This window comes from Stenella coeruleoalba, assembly GCF_951394435.1.
Source record: "Stenella coeruleoalba genome assembly, chromosome: 21".
Lineage (NCBI taxonomy): Eukaryota > Metazoa > Chordata > Mammalia > Artiodactyla > Delphinidae > Stenella > Stenella coeruleoalba.
The window spans coordinates 19,307,987-19,327,112 of record NC_137167.1 but is presented as its reverse complement, the minus strand read 5'-3'; the positions used below and the strand labels follow the sequence as shown (position 1 = coordinate 19,327,112).

Here is a 19,126-nt window from a genome sequence, read left to right as displayed (position 1 = left end):
TCTGCAAAGAAAGATCCTTTCATCGTTTGCATGGGGCCTCTAAGCCTGGTGATTATAAGCTTCTGTGGAGCTGAGCACAGGGAGTGGGCTGGTAGTCCCACCACTCAACTGGAAGAATTTCACTGTTTGCACCCGCATGCCTCACCCGCAGCTGATTCTGGGTCTGCTAGCTCTAGATTTGGAGTGTGTCACCAGTTTCTTCTAAGATTATATGGCTGTTTCCAGCGTCGGGATAGTTGTCTGAATGGATAGGGTACAGGTAGGTACCTGGGGGAAGGAGGTGTTTAGTGGATCCTTATAGAGAATTACGAGCCCCCCCCCCCCCCACCTTTCTGTTGTTTGTCTAATTCCTGGGTCACTCTGGGCTTCTACAGCCTGTCCTGGCCTGCACCCTGCGGTATGTTCTCTGAAACCTTGTTTGACCTCTCGGTGCTCTAGTAAGTCGTTTCTGCCTTCAGATACTGAGGTTTGTGATTAAAGTGTCACATAATAGTGAATTTTTGTTGTTGTTCTCATTTTCTTCTGTGACTATGTTAGTTCCTGTTACACAGCATAGTGATTCAGTTTTCCTGTACATTTCAAAATGATCACCACGGTAAGTCTAGTTACCGTGCAAACACAATAAATCCTAAGGACCCAGGTCACCTATTGATGTTCTTAGATTCCGTGGAAAATCAGGGCCTCTATGACTGCCTTAAACCTGTCAGAATTTGCCCCTGAGCTGGGATGGCATCTTTTCCTAAGTTATATGGGACAAGGTGAACATCAGTACAAACTGAGGGTTCTGCTGGCAGGGAAGAAGGGCAGGATGAATAGTGGGTAAGCACCTACTATAACTAGTAGTTACAGGCACAGGAGCCCAGGAAAGGCAGGAGCAGCAGGAAGAGACCCAGTGAAGGGATGGGACTAGTATGTGGCCTTTGGGGTGGGTGGGATTGAAACATTTTCCCATTTCTTCAGAGTCTAATCAAGGATGGTGGTGGTACTCTGTGGACATTTAATTACCAGATTTCTGATCTTGTCCTGAAAATTGCCTTGATACTGATAGGATTCGTTTTGGCCAATAGAATGTGCTTTCAGACTTATTGTCTTTGACAGCTATGTCAAACTGGAACTTGTGGACAAAAATTCACTACATGGGCACCCAGTGTCAACTAGTCTTAAAATGTCCCTAAAGTCACAATTAATTAGATTTTTAATTTTTTTCACAAAGGTAAACTAATGCTAGCATGACGATCTCTTAATTTATGCTATAGGATAACTTTATCGTGATAATTTATGTGAAAATTGATAAGATTTGTGAAAACCAGGAGGCACTTTTTGGTGATATTTTCTTACGTCTGTCATTAGGTAATTTAGGAGCCCTGTGGTGCCTGCTTTTGTGAATGTTTTTATCAAGATAAATATTAACTGGTTGTACCCAGAGAGTTAAGACTATACTGTCCTTGTGATTGGTAACCTTGCTGAGTCAAGAAATAAAAATGAAATCAAAAGCAATAGATTTTTAAATGACGGTATATGGCAAATGACAGCTAGTGCCGAGTATTTGAGAATGGACTAGTTCAGGGTCAGCACAGTGCAGCCTGAAGGCCAAATCTGACCTCTCCCTGTTTCTGTGAGTTTTTTTATTGGGATGTGGCCACGCTTATTCACTTATATAATGTCTGTGGCTTCTTTTGTTCTACAGCAACTGAGTTGAATAAATGCACCGGAGACTGTATGGACTGTAATGCCCAACACACTGTTTGGCCCTTGACAAAAGTAGTTTGCCAACCCTTGTACTAGATTAACGTCTGAAGACTTCTTGGAAGAAGCAAACGCAGTAGGATTTAAGGAAGAAAACAGAACAGGGATGTGCATTATTGTAAACTATTTTTTGATGGGTATAATTTTCTTCCATCAAATGCAAGTACACAGAAATTACCTTTTTTCCTGGCCATCGTTAGATGCTATTAGCTTGGATGTCTGAATATTATCAGTGGGTGAGAAGACAGGGCAAATGGAATCAGCTACCCTATTTGTGTCCCCAACAATTTGTAGATCATATGGTTTTTTCATATTCAGCAAGTGCTGATTATAATATTTTTTTGTTTTGACAAAAGATGACTAAAATGATACAGTTCTTCATGATTACTCCCTTCTTTCCAAGTAGTTACAGTATTATTTAAGAATGTAATTTGCTGCCCACACCCCCCTCCCCCAAATAAAACCTGAAAAACAGTCAGGTTCAAATATAATTCTAATTTAATTCTTGCTGTCTTGAAGTCCAGAATGAGTATTTGGGTGGGCAGTAATCCTCCCAGCAGTGATTTAGGGGTGCAGGCTTCTTCCATCCTGTGGTCCCACCATCTTTAACACATTTCAGTATGTGGCTTCCTCTGTTCATCTGCACAAGCCATGTATGGAAGAGAGCATGAAGGATCACACAGGAGTTTTACAGTCCAGGCTTAGAAGTGGTCCATATAGTGTCTGCTCACATTCTGTTGACTAGAATACATGGCATTTCCCTGCAAGAGCAGTAGGGAAATACTGTCTGACTGTGTGCCAGAAAGAAAAAGGAAATGGGTTTCATGACCAGCCCATCTCTGCCAGTTGCTGGTTATTAAAACCACTTTATGTGTTTTGTTTTTGTTTTTGTTTTTGTTTTGCGGTACGTGGGCGTCTCACTGTTGTGGCCTCTCCCGTTGCGGAGCACAGGCTCCGGACGCGCAGGCTCAGCAGCCATGGCTCACGGGCCCAGCCGCTCCGCAGCATGTGGGATCCTCCCGGACCGGGGCACGAACCCGCGTCCCCTGCATCGGCAGGCGGGCTCTCAACCACTGCACCACCAGGGAAGCCCCACTTTATGTTTTGAGAACCATCAGATGTTGGTGACAGACAGAGACCCTCACTTCTCATCTTTTCTTCCTTTGTCTTCCCTGAGAGCTGTGAATCACTCATCTTGGCTGAAAGGGAATAATTTGGGTAGAGGCGCTCATGGCTGATTTTAATGAAGGTCCTACCTTAATGCTTTGCGCAAGTGTTTCCATTTCTCCCACTCCTGGGCAAATGGTAAGGTGGTACTTCCCAGCTGTCCTGAGGTTGAGGGCTGTCCTGTGGTCTGCTTTGGCGAAATGTGAGCGGGAGGGAAGGCAGGAGCTTTAAGAGTGAGTGGCCGCTTTGCGGTGGTCCTTTCCCAGTGTCTGGCGGTTGTGGAAGTTTTTCCTGAGACGAAGCCTCAGTCAGCCTGGATCCCTGGCTGACGGTGGATATGAGCAGAGCTCCCTTCCAACACCCTGGACGTTTGTGTTAAACCACTGACTGACATTCTGGGTTGTTTATTTTTATAGCAAAACTGACCCCGTCAGTTTCGGGTTATAGAGCAGGTCTTTATGCTCCATGGTCTTTACCCCTGTAGTGTTTAAGTTTTCAGGCTACCATCATATTTACAATAAAAAGGTAAATCTCTTTCCACTTTTTTTTTTTTTTTGGCCATCCTACACTGCTTATGGGATCTTAGTCCCCGACCAGGGATTGAACCCGTGCCCCCTGCAGTGGAAACACAGAGTCCTAACCACTGGACCGCCAGGGAATTTCCTCTTTCCATTGTTTCTAATAGTGCTAAGCACTTGAACTGTTAGCTGCTACCTGGGTAGGCTTCACCTAAGGTAAAGATACTTTTGGATTAAAACCAAGATCTTTACCTCAAATAATTTTTTTTTCTTCACTGCTGCTCATCCTTGAAATGAAGAACTGTTTAAACTTTTGCTGCCTTTACAAGTAGGGAGAGAAACCTCTGGAGGGAATCTAATCTTTCTTGTCACTGCCTGTGCGCCTGGGGTACAGGCATGGGGGAGGACAGCAAGGACAGAGACCCTGACACCATCTGGGCAACAGAGAGCACGAAATCACTCTCTTTGGATGGGTGAAGAGTCCTTAGCGTCTCCACTGCCCGTTAAAGAGAAGAGAGAAGGTATAGTTCTTTATACCCATATCCTGTGGCTATGGCAAAGGGTATGTGTTGCTCATATTCAGGGCTCCATGTGCAATGCTGGCTGCATTTCCCATAATTCTGGGGGAAACAGCAGAACTATTGGGCAATACTCACGCTCCATTATGGGTTACAATGTCATCGATAGGCTGCCTGGGAACCTAATCATTGTTTATGTGTGTGTTTTTTCTTAATAACGGCAACTGTGTTCTGAATTCCAAACAACCAATCTGTAAAAGGACGTGAACGATGCACTGATTTTCTAGAAGGGAGTTGTACTAGTCTGTAACAAAGCGACACAAACTGGTTGGCTTAAAACAACAGACATTTATTCTCATGGTTCTGAATGCTAGAAATCCGAATTCAGGGTGTCAGCAGGGCCGTGCTTGCTCTGAAGCTTTTGCGGGAGGATGCTTCCTTGCCTCTTCCTAGCTCTGGGTAACCCTGCTTGTTCATTCAGCATGACTGCAGTCTCTGCCTCTGTTTTCACATGGCCACTCACTATGGCTGTCTTCTCCCTGGGTCTCCCTGGGTCTCCCTGTGTCTTTACATGGCGTTTCTCTTTCTCTGCGTGTTCCTTCTCTTATAAGGACACTAGTCATGTTGAATTAAGGCCCACCCTAATGACTTTAACCTTAACTTGATTACATTTGTGAAGACCCTATTTCCGAATAAAGCCCACTCATAAGTACTGGGCATGAGGACTTCAGCATATATTTTTGAGACACACAGTTCATCCTGTAACAGGAGTTTAAAAATGTACCCGCTGCAGCATACTAAGTCAGTCATGCTTCCCAGAGAAGTAGAAAATATTCTCCTAAATCATATGATTTTAAAAAGTGGACTAACTCAACAACAGCAATATCAAAAATACCAATTAAAAATGAACAAAGGACTTGAATAGACATTTCTCTAAAGAAGATATACAAATGACCAATATGTGTGTGAAAAGGTGCTCAAAATTACGAGTCGTTAGGCAAATGCAGTGCAATTCAAAGCCACTATATCACTTCACACCCAACAGGATGGCTATTACATATTTTAAAAAAATGAATACAAGTAACAAGCATTGAAGATGTAAATCGGAAGTCTGTGCATTGCTGATAATGTGAAATGGTACAAATGTTGTGGAAAACGATTTTATAATTCCTCAAAAAAATGAAACGTAGGGTTACCGTAGGATGCAGCAATTCCACTTCGTATATACCCAGTAGAACTGCAAGCAGGGTCTCAGAGAAGAGATATCTGTACACCATGTTCATAGCAACATTGTCCACAGTAGCCAAAGGGTGGAAGCAACCCAAGTGTCCATCAGTGGATGCCTGGATAAATAAAATGTGGCCTATAAGTACAATGGAATATTATTCAGCCTTAAAAAGGAAGGGAATTTTGACACATGCTGTAACAGGGATGAATCCTGAAGACATTGTGCTAAGTGAAATAAGCCAGACACAGACAAATACCGTGTGATTCCTCTTACATGAGGTCCCCAGAGTAGCCAAATTCATAGAGACAGAGAGGAGAACCGCGGTTGCCAGGGGCGGGAGAGGAGAATGGGGAGTTAGTGTTTAATGGATACAGAGTTTCGGTTGGGTAAGATGAAAAAATTCTGGAGAGGGGTGGTGGTGCTGTTTACACAGTCCTCTGAGTCTACTTAATGCCGTATAACTGTACAATTAAGAATGATAAATCTTACACATATTTTACCACAGTTCTAAAAAGTGGACTTCTAGAAGTCAGATTTAAGCTAGGAATTAAAGAAAAATAAAACTATGTAATATTCACTGAAGTGTCCAATAAGTAACACCCCTGTTCTTGATCTGGGTTTTGGACCAATGGAGAAGTATGACAGAGTAAGATAACTGGCCTTTGAGCGATCAAATCATCCCTGTTAAAGGCTCCTGGGAGGCTGCTTTCCAGGGTGACAGACAAAGAGCTCCTAACAGCCCACCCCAGAATTCGGTTCTCCTAGTCATGGCCGGGCTGCTCCTGAAGTGTGGGGTCCTGTGCTCCCCGCAGGCCGACACACTCTCAGAAGACAGTGGGCAGACGTCAGCCAAGCCTGCCCTGTCTGCTCTTCCCCATTTCCCTAGACGGTTATGGTCCTGTACTTCCTCGGGGCAGGATGAAAGTAAAGGGTCAGATTGAAACCAAGAAGCGTAGACTAATAGGGCTCCCACATGAAAGGAGCCATGAGGGACAGCAAGCAGCTTCACCCCCGGCATCCCTGCTTCTGGTCTTGAACTTAGAAGCTAACCCATGGTTAACCAGTGCCTCGCTCATACCTTCAGGGGCCTGCTCCCCAGTGAAGGGGGCTGTCCCTTTGGGTACTTTCCTAGCACGTCTGGGCAGGTGACAGTTTGAAGGCTCTGACGGCTGCGTTAATTATATCAACTCTGGCCACTCTGTGCCCAGGGCTTAATTTTACTTTCCTCGTTGTGATCTCAGATGATATACAGCCGTGTTGTCCCACAAAGTACAATGAGATCCAATGACAAAGTTAAGTTGCCAATAACATAGTGATGCCTAAATATAAACATAAACCTCTACCACTGTCATGTTCCCAGGGGCAAATTGTAGGACTGCCTAACCTTGCAAGTGAAAATCCAGATATGTTAAAGTCCAAAATCAAATTCTCTTGGCCCTTTCATACATTCACTAATTCAACAACTGTTTATTAAAAAACCACTCTGTGTACTCTTCCAAGTGTTGGCGATATTTTGGAAAATAAACCAGACCGGGGCGGGGGGGGGAAATCCTGCCCTTCTGGAGCTGACTTTCTGCAGACTTCGAGTGAAAAGGCCAGAATTAAGTTTCAGTAGGCATCCTTACTGGTGTCTTAGTCTGGTCCTGTCAGGCTAGAGTGATCTTGAAACCTAGGCGGAGTTCATGTTCTCTCGGCGGCCACAGTCTGGGCCGCTTCACGGGAAGAGGTGTCATTGCTGCAAAATTGTGCTGGTTCAGCAGCCAGTGTGTGACGAGCACACCGGCGGGCACAGAACTATCTTGTTTCCTATTTTCCTCGCTCTTCCCAAACTACCACATTTTGAAAACAGCCCAATCCCCTAACCCTGAAATAGTAATGCAGGGAATGTTATATCTGAACAGTAGTTTCTAAAACAGTTTTCCGTGTTTCCAAAGGTCATCGTGCTGCACCCGGAGGCCCGGTCTAGGATACACCTTTCCCTCTCTTACAAGCAGTCATTTTCACGTTTGTGCCATAGAGCTATTTCTACTGTCTCTTTCTCTGGATTTACTTAAATCTAAGAAGCCTGAGTCTTAGGGAAGACTTACCCCTAGTATTTAATTATCCAATCAAGTGCTAATTGGAGACACTTTGTTTTGGGGGGGTGTGACTTGAGGCTGTGGAAAAGCCACGTGGATTCCAGCTCACCGCATCCACTTTCCGCCCCCCCTCGTCTTTGAATACAGAGTGGAATTCGGGATAATTTGTATTACCTACCAGATCTGTTGTTAACAGTGGAAAGCTGGAAACATTCTAGGAACACAGGAACACACAGGAACCTCCTGCTTTGCCATTCTAGAGCCGTGAATGTGCTCCGTAGACCCCAGTGTCTGAAAGGGCCTGTCGCGACTCTCTTCCCTACGGTTGTAGTTGAGCCTCACCCGAGCTGCTGGTCGGCCCACTGCTGCCTTGCTGTGCCCTCCGAAGCCTCTGCTTTCTGCACACGCCCGCCAGGGGTGGTTCAAGGTGCAGCTGTGCGCCTTGCACAGGAAGGCGGCCTGCTAACAGCCTGCCCTGGTGCCGAGACTCAAGTGGCTTTGCTGCAGATGTGCGTCCCAGGCCTTGTTTTCCTCAGGCTGCAGACCTGGGCAGACCCCTTCCATGGAGACAGCCACTCACCCAAGGACAGTGCTGCTGTGCGCTGGAGTTTCTCACTCAGCTCAAAAGAATGTATGGTCTTAGGCTTAAAGCCTCTCCCCCAGTCTGTGTTATTTTAAAACCAACATCCCAGCTGAAAAAGTGAGCTGGATTACGGGATACAGGCTGCGAGCCACCAGTGCGAACCTCTGGCCGATGGCTTGAACCTAAGCACGTCCACCTTGGCCACGGTGGAAGCCCCAGTTACCCCACGTGTGTTTTGTTCCTGTACACTTTACCCCTTGTTTGTTTCTCATGGTCTGTTGCCTAGTGTAACATATTTACAGCTTTGAGGGGCCCAGTAAATACTACCTTGTTCCGGCGACTGCTCTTCACAGTGGCAGAGCTGGTGGTTACAGTGTGCACGTCCTCCTGCAGTGGTGGGTGCAGAGCCGCAGCCCAAAGCCCCACGAACTTCCTTGGGTTGCCGCAGCAACGGTAGCTCTTCCTGGGGGATTCTGTGGTCCCCCCCACCCCGATTCAGCAACTGAAGGTAAATGTCTGGCTCTCAGGGGCCTGGCCTCCTGGACTTTGTTCCAGAGTGTGGCCGACACGTGGTCAGGATGGGCTGTTGATTCTTGGGTATTATTCTTGCCTTCCTCCCCTCTCTGGTTATGAACCATTTGAGAAATAAGAAACAGAGTAAGGTGGATAGATGATTATAGATGAATTATAATAACAGACTATAATTATAGAATTTCATCTGTAATTATAGATCAGTTACAGATGAAAGTGAGTTTGAGGAACAGAACTGCGTTTGAGAGACACTTCCCCACGGGTCACTATGGTGCAGATAACAGGGCAGGCCTCTCCCACCCTCCCTGTCCCCTTTCCACTGTAGGGACAGGGCCTGTTCCTGGTAGGGGTGGGGAACAGAAGAGAGCTTGTGTTCTCTGTGGGCAGCGGGGCTGGGACTAGGGTGAAGAGAGTGAGGCCAGCAAAACCTTAGTGCTTTAAATGTTGTTTACCTCGATCACTGGTTTTTTTTTTTTTGTTTTTGTTTTTTTTTTGGCGGTACGTGGGCCTCTCACTGCTGTGGCCTCTCCCGTAGCGGAGCACAGGCTCCGGATGCGCAGGCTCAGCGGCCATGGCTCACGGGGCCAGCCGCTCTGCGGCAAGTGGGATCCTCCCGGACCAGGGCACGAACCCGTGTTCCCTGCATCGGCAGGCGGACTCTCAACCACTGTGCCACCAGGGAAGCCCCGATCACTATTTTTAAAAATCAGAATTCATGTAAAAAAAATCCACGATGAATAAAATCTCAAAAATTTAAAGGAGACACAGGGTCAGTATTACTGACTTTTCCCTTGACTCAGGCTCCGGGGGGACTGTTACTGAGACTGTCTTATATTTAGTGCCCAAGGCAAATGGTACCCTCACCTTATCCTAGTCCTTGCCCAGCTAGTTCTTCCTGAATTTACAGAATCCATTTAAGTCACTTTCTTGCTTCTGGATGGAGTGAGTAAAAGGACAGAAAAAAGGCAGGAATGTTACACTCACTGAACTCCCTCCACATGGAAGGAATAAACTCAAGTAGGATTTAGAAGCAACATCTTCCATGACTATAAAAATTTTCAGTTGTTTTCCATAGAGGGAGTATTAGCTATCTGAGAGAAAAGTGCAAAAGCATAGATTAAGGGTTCAAAAGTAAGGGACGTCTGTTTCCAGTTAGAGAACATATTATAAAGTTGGATGTGAGGGTAACCAGCTCTGACAGTACAGTTATTGTGTTGATCTGGTTGGCTAGGTGGGCAATCTTTTCTCAGAGTTCTCTGCTGCATCCTTGCTACTCCAGGGATGGTCCATGGACCAAAAGCTTCAGCATCACCAGGGAGCTGGATAGAAATGCAGAATCTCAGGCCCCACCCATGACCTACTGACTCAATCTGCATTTTTTCAGAAGCAGCCAGTTGATTTGTACTTGTTTTGTAAATGATTTAAAGTTCAACTTTGTTGTGGAACGTCCATAGCCTTCATTTATAAATTCATTAAACCAACTCTAGATTTCCCCCTACTTAAATGGCTTCACTGGAAATCATTATGCTCTTAGGAAACCAGTGACTAGGTATGCTTGTACCAGTACTTTGTTCCTAGGTGTAAGATGTACTTTACTAAGCTCAGTGCTTGAGGAAGTTGAGTTTGTCAAAAGGTAGGTTGCAGGAGCTAATTTGGGACTTTAACCCTGAATTGTGAAAAAAGTAATATGATGAGGCTTAAGGGGTAAAATTATTAGCCACCTTGAATGGTTTTAACAGGAGGTAGAACTTTATGAATATACTAGTAACACATGCCGGTGACTTTTTGTTCAACTGCTTTGTTTTTGACTTTAGAATAAAATTTGTAGTTTAGGTATTGTGCCTGTGTCTTTTTGTTTTACAGTACATTGAAGATTAGGTAATATTTTGAGTTTTAAAGCCTCGAGAGCTGAACTACGGTTGTGATTAGTGAGTTCTTAAAAACTTAAGACGACTGACATGATTCTGTGATTTAAAGCTGTAAGTTATAATTGTATTATACAACTGGTATGCCATATATTGACACAAATAAGGAGTAAAATTAAAGTTGTTTATGGCTTCAGAGAAATGTGACTTGAAACAAATTCTTTTATTGCATAATTAGCATATGGGATAGCAAGTTTAGCTGTGTTAAGTTCAAATTACTGTGTTAGACATTGCATGTAATAGGAAGATGTAGAAAATACCTACTGATGGTGTAAGCCTCTACTGGGTTTATAGTTCAGTTGACAAATAAGGCACATAACTATTGTATAATCTAACAGTAAGCTGCCATTAGCAACTAATTTGGTCCAGCCATGGAGTTTATTTCTTAGAAGTGGTTTCCTCATTTGTAAAATGAGGAAATTTGAATTGGATCTCTAAAATGTCTTTCCGTATTAATGACAATGTTAATGTATTCAATTATATGATAATGGATTTTTATCCGTGGGGAACAATCATTCTTCTTAAGCTAAGATTTAGAAACTAACCTTATTTTTTCCCAAAGGTGTTGAAATAGCTCAAATCTTGCACTAGTAGTGCTTTTCACTGACCATTTCTTTTAGTGCATATCTATCAGTTTTTAACCTTACAAATCATTATAGAAATACATATTCTGCTAATCTTTTTATTCAAGAGGAGCTACCCTCTCATATTCCCACATCTTAATAAGTAGGGAAATTGTTCTCTCTCGTACAAATTGTTCTCTGAAAAAGATCTCTTTATTTTCCCAAATGGCTCTCTTAAAAAGGAAATTTAATCATTCTACTTTGTTCTGATAGATAATGCTACTGAACGGCAACTTGAGAAATTAACCCTTTGGGTGAGAATGATTTAGTCCAACCTTTTCTCTTTTTCTCTTTTTAAAACATCTTTGATTTTGCTTTAGTAAAAAACGTTCCCAAGATAGTAACTTTGAAGGCTTTACAAATTACATTGTAATCATAGAAATATAAAGACATTGCGTCATGGGTCAGGTGAGATTAAGTCAAAGAATATGAGTCCAGCACGTGGTAGAAATTTAGGTACGATTCTTATATCAGGAAAGGAGTGAGATTGGCCATAAGACAACAAGGCTAAGTTTTAATTTTTTTGACAAAATTCCTGAGGGAAGCCTGGTCATCCCTTTCCTGCCCATGGCTTTGTCTGTGGTGATGAGATGGAGACTTGAAGCTATTTTTTTTTCCTTAGTGAATGTTGAGGTTGATCTTCCAACTAATCCTGGAACTGATAAGCTTAACTTCAGAATTTGTTTGGTATCCAAATCTCTGTACCTCTAATTCTTTACTCTTATCTACAAAAGTAGAAAAGACTTCAGTAAATTTATTTCATACCAAAATTCTCCTTAAGTATTTCTTCAGAATACATTTTGTTTTTGTGGGGTTTTTTTTTTGTTGTTGTTAGCTTTGCTCACCGAGTTTGGGATTTTTTTTTTTCTTGGATGTGTGAATTTAAAAAAATTATAAACCCAAGTGTGCTAAGCAGTCATGTGAAGGTTGATGGTTTCTTTACTTTCCTATTACTCTTTGTAATCTACTGAATTATTTAAAAAAATTTTTTTAATATTTATTTTTATTTATTTGGCTGCATTGGGTCTTAGTTGTGGCACACGGGCTCTTTGGTTGTGGTGCGCGGGCTTAGTTTGCCCCGTGGCATGTGGGATCTTAGTTCCCGGATCAGGGGTCGAACCTGCATCCCCTGCATTGGAAGGCGTATTCTTAACTGGACCACCGGGGAAGTCCCAATCTACTGACTTATAAATCTAAAACATTTAACCTTAACTTTAGTGGAATTTCACAGTTGTTAGAAATGTTTTTCTATTACAGTAGCTTGGGAAAGTTCTTGGGAGACAACGCTGAACAAAATGCCCAAGCTTTAAAAGAAAACTCAGGTTATATACGTTTATTAATACATACATTGTTAATAATCCTGCCTTTTTATTCTATTAATGATTTGACAAACTATTTTAAGGGCCTTCAAACATCATCATTTCACTCAGTAATGCTTTTATTTCCAGGAAGTTTTTCCAGAGGCAACAATCAGAGGTAGTCAAAGATTGCAAAGATAGTTAGTGCAGTGCTGTTTATAAATAAATAATATTTAATAATAAATAAATCTAGAAACAACCTAAACATAGAAGGACATGGAACTGGTGGTGTAAATTATCCTATTATACATTTATTTAAAAAATTACTTGAGGTGCTTTGACATACGAACCATTTTCTTTACTTTTTTCAGTTTTTTTAAAATCATATTTTGTATACTCTGAAAGGGGGAGCTCAGCAGGTAAAGCTCCATCAGTTGAATTTAATGCCTCTCTTTATCCAGGCAGATAACGTCTGTGATTTCTGTTAAATGCTTCTGTTTGCAGTGCTCCTATCTGTTTATCCCAGGATCTCGTAAATGAGTATTGGCCTTATGGAAACATAAAGGTGTAGCATATTTCATGCTTTGTGAAACTATGCGCCCCCCACGTAACTCCAAAACATGAATAAATCGACTTCCTGATTTAAACATTTAGCTCTAACCTGTTTTATACCCGAGGGTTAAAAATATAATTTGTGTTTCATAAAAACTTTTATTAAGGTGCTAGCCAAAATCTGTTATTTCAGTGATTTCTTAATTACCTAAAGAGCTATGGTGGGGAAAAAGAGACTACTTTAAATTTTCTACCAGCATACAAATCCTACAGCACTTATTTTGGGATCAGAATCTCTTGTATGCATGTGCCTGCGTGCTGCTGACATAAACATTGCAGCCTTTCTTCTTGCCCCTGGTAAAAGCTGGTTTCAGGATGCATGGCTGGAAATCAGGAGCACTGTTAGCAAAGATACTGATCCTTTCAGTTCTTCTATCGTTCCTATTCTCCTCATTGTATTTAGGTCACTGAAGTATGTTTGAATACAGAGAAAAGATTGCAAAATAGAAAAATGAGATCTACTCTTAATTTACAAATTTCTAGGTTACAGAATGTCATTTTTTTCCTCATGGATATTTTATTTCTTCAGAACAGAACCATGATACCTGGTTGGCATTAAATACCAAGATTAGAAAGTCAGTTCAAGCGAATGTATATCTATATGAGGTATTTGCAGTCCTAGCTTGAATATGTGGGCCTTTCTTAAGCACTTCAGTATAATCAAAACAGTAATAAAATTTTAGTTTTTTGCAAAAATCCTTGGATTTGAAAGCTTTCGTGGGTTTTTTTTTTTTTAATATTGACAAATGTCGTGAATTTTTAAATTTATTTATTTTTGCTCTGTTGGGTCTTAGTTTCTGTGCGAGGGCTTTCTCCAGTTGCGGCAAGCGGGGGCCACTCTTCGTAGCGGTGCACGGGTCTTTCACTATCGCGGCCTGTCTTGTTGCGGAGCACAGGCTCCAGACGCGCAGGCTCAGTAGTTGTGGCTCACGGGCCCAGTTGCTCCGCGGCATGTGGGATCCTCCCAGACCAGGGCTCGAACCCGTGTCCCCTGCATTGGCAGGCAGATTCTCAACCACTGCGCCACCAGGGAAGCCCCTCATGGGTTGTTTTTAATGATTTTTTAAAAGTGTACAATTCAATAGTTTTAGTATATTTACAGCTCTGTGCAACCATCACCATAATCATAACCCTTAGAGCATTTTTATTACCCTCAAAATAAACACATTCCAATCAGCAGTCACTCCTCATTCCCTTCCCTCGCGCCCCTTCTCAGCCCTAGAGAACCACCCATCTGCTTTCTATAGATTTGCCTATTCTGGACATTTCATGTAAATACTATCCCATAATATGTAGTCTTTTGTGACTGGCTTCTTTTACTTATATATTCTTTTACTTTTGCTTATACTATTCTTTTATTTATATTTTAAGTCATAACGTTGTATCCATGTTGTAGCATGCATCAATACTCCATTCGTTTCTCTTGCTGAAAAATATATTCCGTTGTATGGGTACACAACATTTTGTTATCTGTTTACCAGTTAGTGGACATTTGGGTTGCTTCCACTTTGCGGCTGTTATGAATAATGCTTCTATTACAAATCATGTACATCTTTTTTTCTCGGTGGCCCGTAGGGCAGACCGAACCATGTACATTGGTGTACAAATTTTTGGATGTATTCCTTTCATTTTAGTAGATACCTAAGTGGAGAATTGCTGTGTCGTACAGGAACTCTGTTCAACATTTTTAGGTACTTTCAATAGAATACCACTTTAACTCTGAAGAATCAACAGCTTTTCTTTTTTTCAACTTTGAAATGGAGTGTGTTTGAGAAAGGCAGTGAAAATGGGAAAGAGAAACGCTAGGGCCCTAAATCTTCATTGATCTTTAGCTTATGTGCTGTGCCTGCTTAATCTGTCTGGAAATCATTCTTCATGGAAACAATAGGGGACTTTTCTGAAAATGAAAAGGGCATTATTTCTAATTGTGTTGGGACAACAGGCATAAATTGGGACCGTCCTAGGTAAATTAGGACCAGTAGTCACTCTGTCAACCAAAAAGAAGGAAAGGCTATTGTCAGATTTAGCCTCCTTCTCTATTATGGTGAGTGAGGGCAGAGGCATCTCAGATTGGGGGGGGCAGTTTTAGCAGCCCATTCTGCCCATTTCCTCAAATGAAAAAGTATGTTTGAAAAGAGGGTGATTCTTTAGCTAATATCTTAATCACCCCTGTCCATAGTTGTAGGTTCTTTAAATGTAAAAAGAAAGCAATTGAAATTAATCAAGTGATGACTTGTTAATTTTCTAATATTTACTTGAGTGAAACATTTTATTTCTTCCAGGGAACAACAAATCATTTCAAGTTCAAGACAGCTTAGACTAAGAAACTTTCAACTGTGCTGAAAAACTTAGGAGATGGACACATTTTCCTTCCCTCTCATTTAAACGGTTTTAAAGAAGAAATAAAATGGCAGAGGTTTAAAGTTAATATTTCAGGATGAATGATGATAATTCAGATGACAAGACAGAAGATGAACTGCAGTCCTTATTTATCAGTGATAAAAATGGAAACACATATGCATACAACCAAAAATCACCATGTACCCAAAACTCTTCAACCAATAATGTGAGTTGGAATTCTGCCAACCCAGATGACATGGTGGTTGATTATGAAACCAACTCTGCTGTGGCCTTTGGTGAAAATATTTCTTTAAACCCTCAGTGTGTTGAAGTACTTGAACACCAAAAGTCTTCAAGTGATTTTGTTAGTAAGGAGATGTTAGATATGCACAAGGATTCCACATGTCTGTCTTTTGCACATGTTGTAAATACAGAGGAACCCAAAGATTTGCGTAACAGTTGTCATTCCCTAGAATCATTTCAGGACCAGAGCGTTGAGACATCTCTGCCTTTCGTGTGGAATCCTAACGATGATGATTTGAACTGTACAGGAAACCCTACTGCCTTGGCGCTAAACCAGACATTTGACATGAAAGTGGATAATGTTAACTGTACCTTCATAACACATGACACCACTGGAAAGAGTCAGTCTTTGCCTACCACTGCAAGCCTGCAGCCAACCAGCATGAGAAGTAGAAATACATCTTCATCCTGTTGCATTCCTCCATCTTCCCATTCTGATAAGATATATGTGAGAGAAATGAGTTATGATAGAGACAGCTTCGAAAACCCTCAAGCTACAGCATCACAGGCCCAAGACACAACTTACACAGCATTTTCTGACATGGTGATGCAAACTGATGTGGTTCTTCCAGATACTGAAAATCACTGTCACTGTTCTTCGGGAAAGGTCACCAGTGAGTACCCAGATGGGGCACAGCAAAGACTAGGCGGAGAAAAGGAGATACAAGCTCTAACACCAGTTTCTGATGGCATGGATGTTCCCAGTGGGTCTGTATTACAAGAGTTCTTTTGTTCATCTAAAGATGAACCAAATAGTGAGAGACATTCACAGAGCTCATATGGGCAAAAGGAAATGGGCCAAAATGTAAGAGAAACAGTGTCCACTTGTCTTATAGATGATGAATGCCCTTTACTGGTGCCAGCTTTTGATAAAAGCAAAACCCAAGTGCTGGACCCAGAACATCAAGTCACTGTGGCTAGAGACACACCAGTTGCCTCTAATGAAAAGGATTTGGGAACCCGAAATCATACCATAGAATTGATACCGAATAGCCCGCCGGGACAGAAGGTGGCTTCATCATTTGAACTGACTTGGGATGCAGATGATATGGTCATTAGTACAAATAACATAGTTTGCATGTCCACGCCAGTCCTAGAACCCGCAAACGCAACCTTTTCTCTCTCACCTATTGAAGCGACGGAGAAATGGAGTAAAGTGCAGAAGAGTAATCGAGAGCTTAGACGTTTACCAAACTTGAAGGGGGCACCGATGAACATGTCTAAACCTAATCTAGGAAAATCAACCACCAAAACGAATAGCCCCCTAGGCAGCAAAGTTAGAAAAACTGAAATTATAAGTTACCCAAGACCAAACTTCAAGAATGTCAAAGCAAAAGTTGTATCCAGACCAGTGCTACCGTCCAAGGACCCTGCTCTATCAAAGGCTGCACCCCGACCTCAGTTAACTGGGGCCTCATCACCCTCATCAGTGTCTTCCTCAAGACCGTCGACAGCTTTGAGAAAAACACCAACGTCTGACTTGAATGCGGACACAAAAGCAGAAATCCTAAATAACAAGACACATAAGCAGCAATTTAATAAACTCATTACGAGCCAGGCTGTGCATGTTACAACTCATTCTAAAAATGCTTCACACAAAGTTGTAAGAACATCTGCCGTGAAATCGAATCAGGAAGATGTGGACAAAGCAAGTTCTTCCAATTCAGCATGTGAGACTGGGTCCGTGGCTGCCGTTTTTCAGAAGATCAAAGGTGAACTCCCTATTAAAATGGAAAGCACAGAATGTTTGCAAATGTCCTATACTTCCAACATCGATAGGATTAGCCCTGAAAACAAGGGTGAAAAAGAAAATGGGACACCGATGGCAAAACAAGAGCTAAAAAAGGAAATTATGAATGAGACCTTTGACTATGGTTCTCTGTTTTTGGTAAGTGAAATTTTTGCCCGCTTCAGGAAATGGTGGTGGAAACGGAGAGATGTATTAGCAATTGCTTATCCACTAATAGTCAATAATATTGCTGAACTAGGTGTGCAGATTTGCTTTCAGGTATTGCTATGTTATTCAGTAATTCTGTGTCTTGTCAGTACATTTTAGAATGTTAATTGGTTACCTGCCTATTGAAAAAAAAACCCAAAAAACCTCAAGTCCAGTATTTTGTATTGAGTATCAACATCCCTTTTAATAGTCAGCTGAAAGAACAGGTTACTTTAATATTTTAGTGTAATTAGTTATTTGAAGTTAAATATCTGATTATATTTTATATTTATGAAAAAATAAATGTTTTGTTTATGAACTTACAAATGTATTGGGCCACATTTGAGAAATGGCTAGGCAGTGCTGGTAAACAGTATCAACGTAAAAATAATTCCTGGTCTCCTGTTGAGGAAGCTGCCCCAGGTAGTGGAGCCCTGTCCTGTGAACAGGAGGATTCTGGATTCTGCCTCTGATTAGCTAAGGTGACTCTGGGCAAGCAACCTTTTGAGACGCAGTGGTGAAAGGATTGGCTAGTAGATGTCTGAGGTCTCTTGCAGTCCTAATGTATTGATTCCCGGTACTAAAATAAAACCTATTTTATTCATGTATAGTGAAAAGGTAGTATGTTTTATACAGTACCTGGCAGATGTTTGGGGGTTCCATTTAAACAAGAATTCACATGCAGTTCAAAGATTTTTTTTTTTTTCCAGCATGGATATAGTTTTGACTCTAGCATGAAGAAACTAGCTTTCTGAGTGTTGGAAGCATTTGGGAGACTGCTCTGGGCTTTGTGTGTTCATCCTCAGTGCTGTTTCGGCAGTGGGGACTTGCATGCATCTCCAGCCCCACATAGGCTTTTCCTGGGCGTCTGTCCTCTGGGCCAGGAGTGGAGGTCGGTGCCAGGGTAGGAAGGCACATGGGAGTCATCTGTGTGGAGGGCTCATGTCTGAGAGGAACGACACGTGTAGTTTGGTGAAGTGTTAAAGGGCTGTTTTAAGTGTCTTGAGGGTGCATAGGGAATTGTTAGGTCCTTTTAGGAAGATATTCTTGAGCTAGTTCAGTTTAGAGATGCTTTGGCGTTTATAGTAAATCTTCCTTTTAGGAAGACTGGCCCACCGCAGTGATGTCTAAGCTACTGAGACTGTCCATTATTTCAAAACTCAGATTTTTTTTTCTTTTTTTTTAAATTGAGTATATAAATGGTCTTTCACTGTAACTTTTATTCTGCTCCCTGCTTTTCTTCTCTTTATGCTATACCACTGAGAGCTCTTTAATTAATTTATTTATTTTTGCTGTGTTGGGTCTTCGTTTCTGTGTGAGGGCTTTCTCTAGTTGCGGCAAGTGGGGGCCACTCTTCATCGCGGTGCGCGGGCCTCTCACTGTCGCGGCCTCTCTTGTTGTGGAGCACAGGCTCCAGACGCGCAGGCTCAGTAGTTGTGGCTCATGGGCCTAGTCGCTCCGTGGCATGTGGGATCCTCCCAGACCAGGGTCCGAACCCGCGTCCCCTGCATTGGCAGGCAGACTCCCAACCACTGCGCCACCAGGGAAGCCCCAAAACTCAGATTTTTATTTTTAAGTCCTTTTGAAGTCAGACTTAGGAAACTCATTTTATACAATTTTTCATTAGATACTTTGTTAAATTAAATGACAACCTCTGGTAATTCGAAGCAACATTCTTAGTTTGGTGTTTATAGATACATATACATGAAAACAATACATT

The 19,126-nt window shown here is 42.1% G+C and overlaps 1 protein-coding gene across 2 annotated transcripts in view; it reads left to right on the top strand.

The window, feature by feature from the left end:
• MTUS1 (microtubule associated scaffold protein 1) overlaps nt 1-19,126 on the top strand; it is a 159,916-nt gene that overhangs the window by 38,054 nt on the left and 102,736 nt on the right. For both annotated transcript variants that reach the window (XM_079909039.1, XM_079909038.1), the window contains exon 2: nt 15,110-17,358. In XM_079909039.1, coding sequence (XP_079765165.1) covers nt 15,265-17,358 — 2,094 coding nt within the window. In that variant the 5' untranslated portion in view covers nt 15,110-15,264. The remainder of the gene's footprint in view (nt 1-15,109; nt 17,359-19,126) is intronic.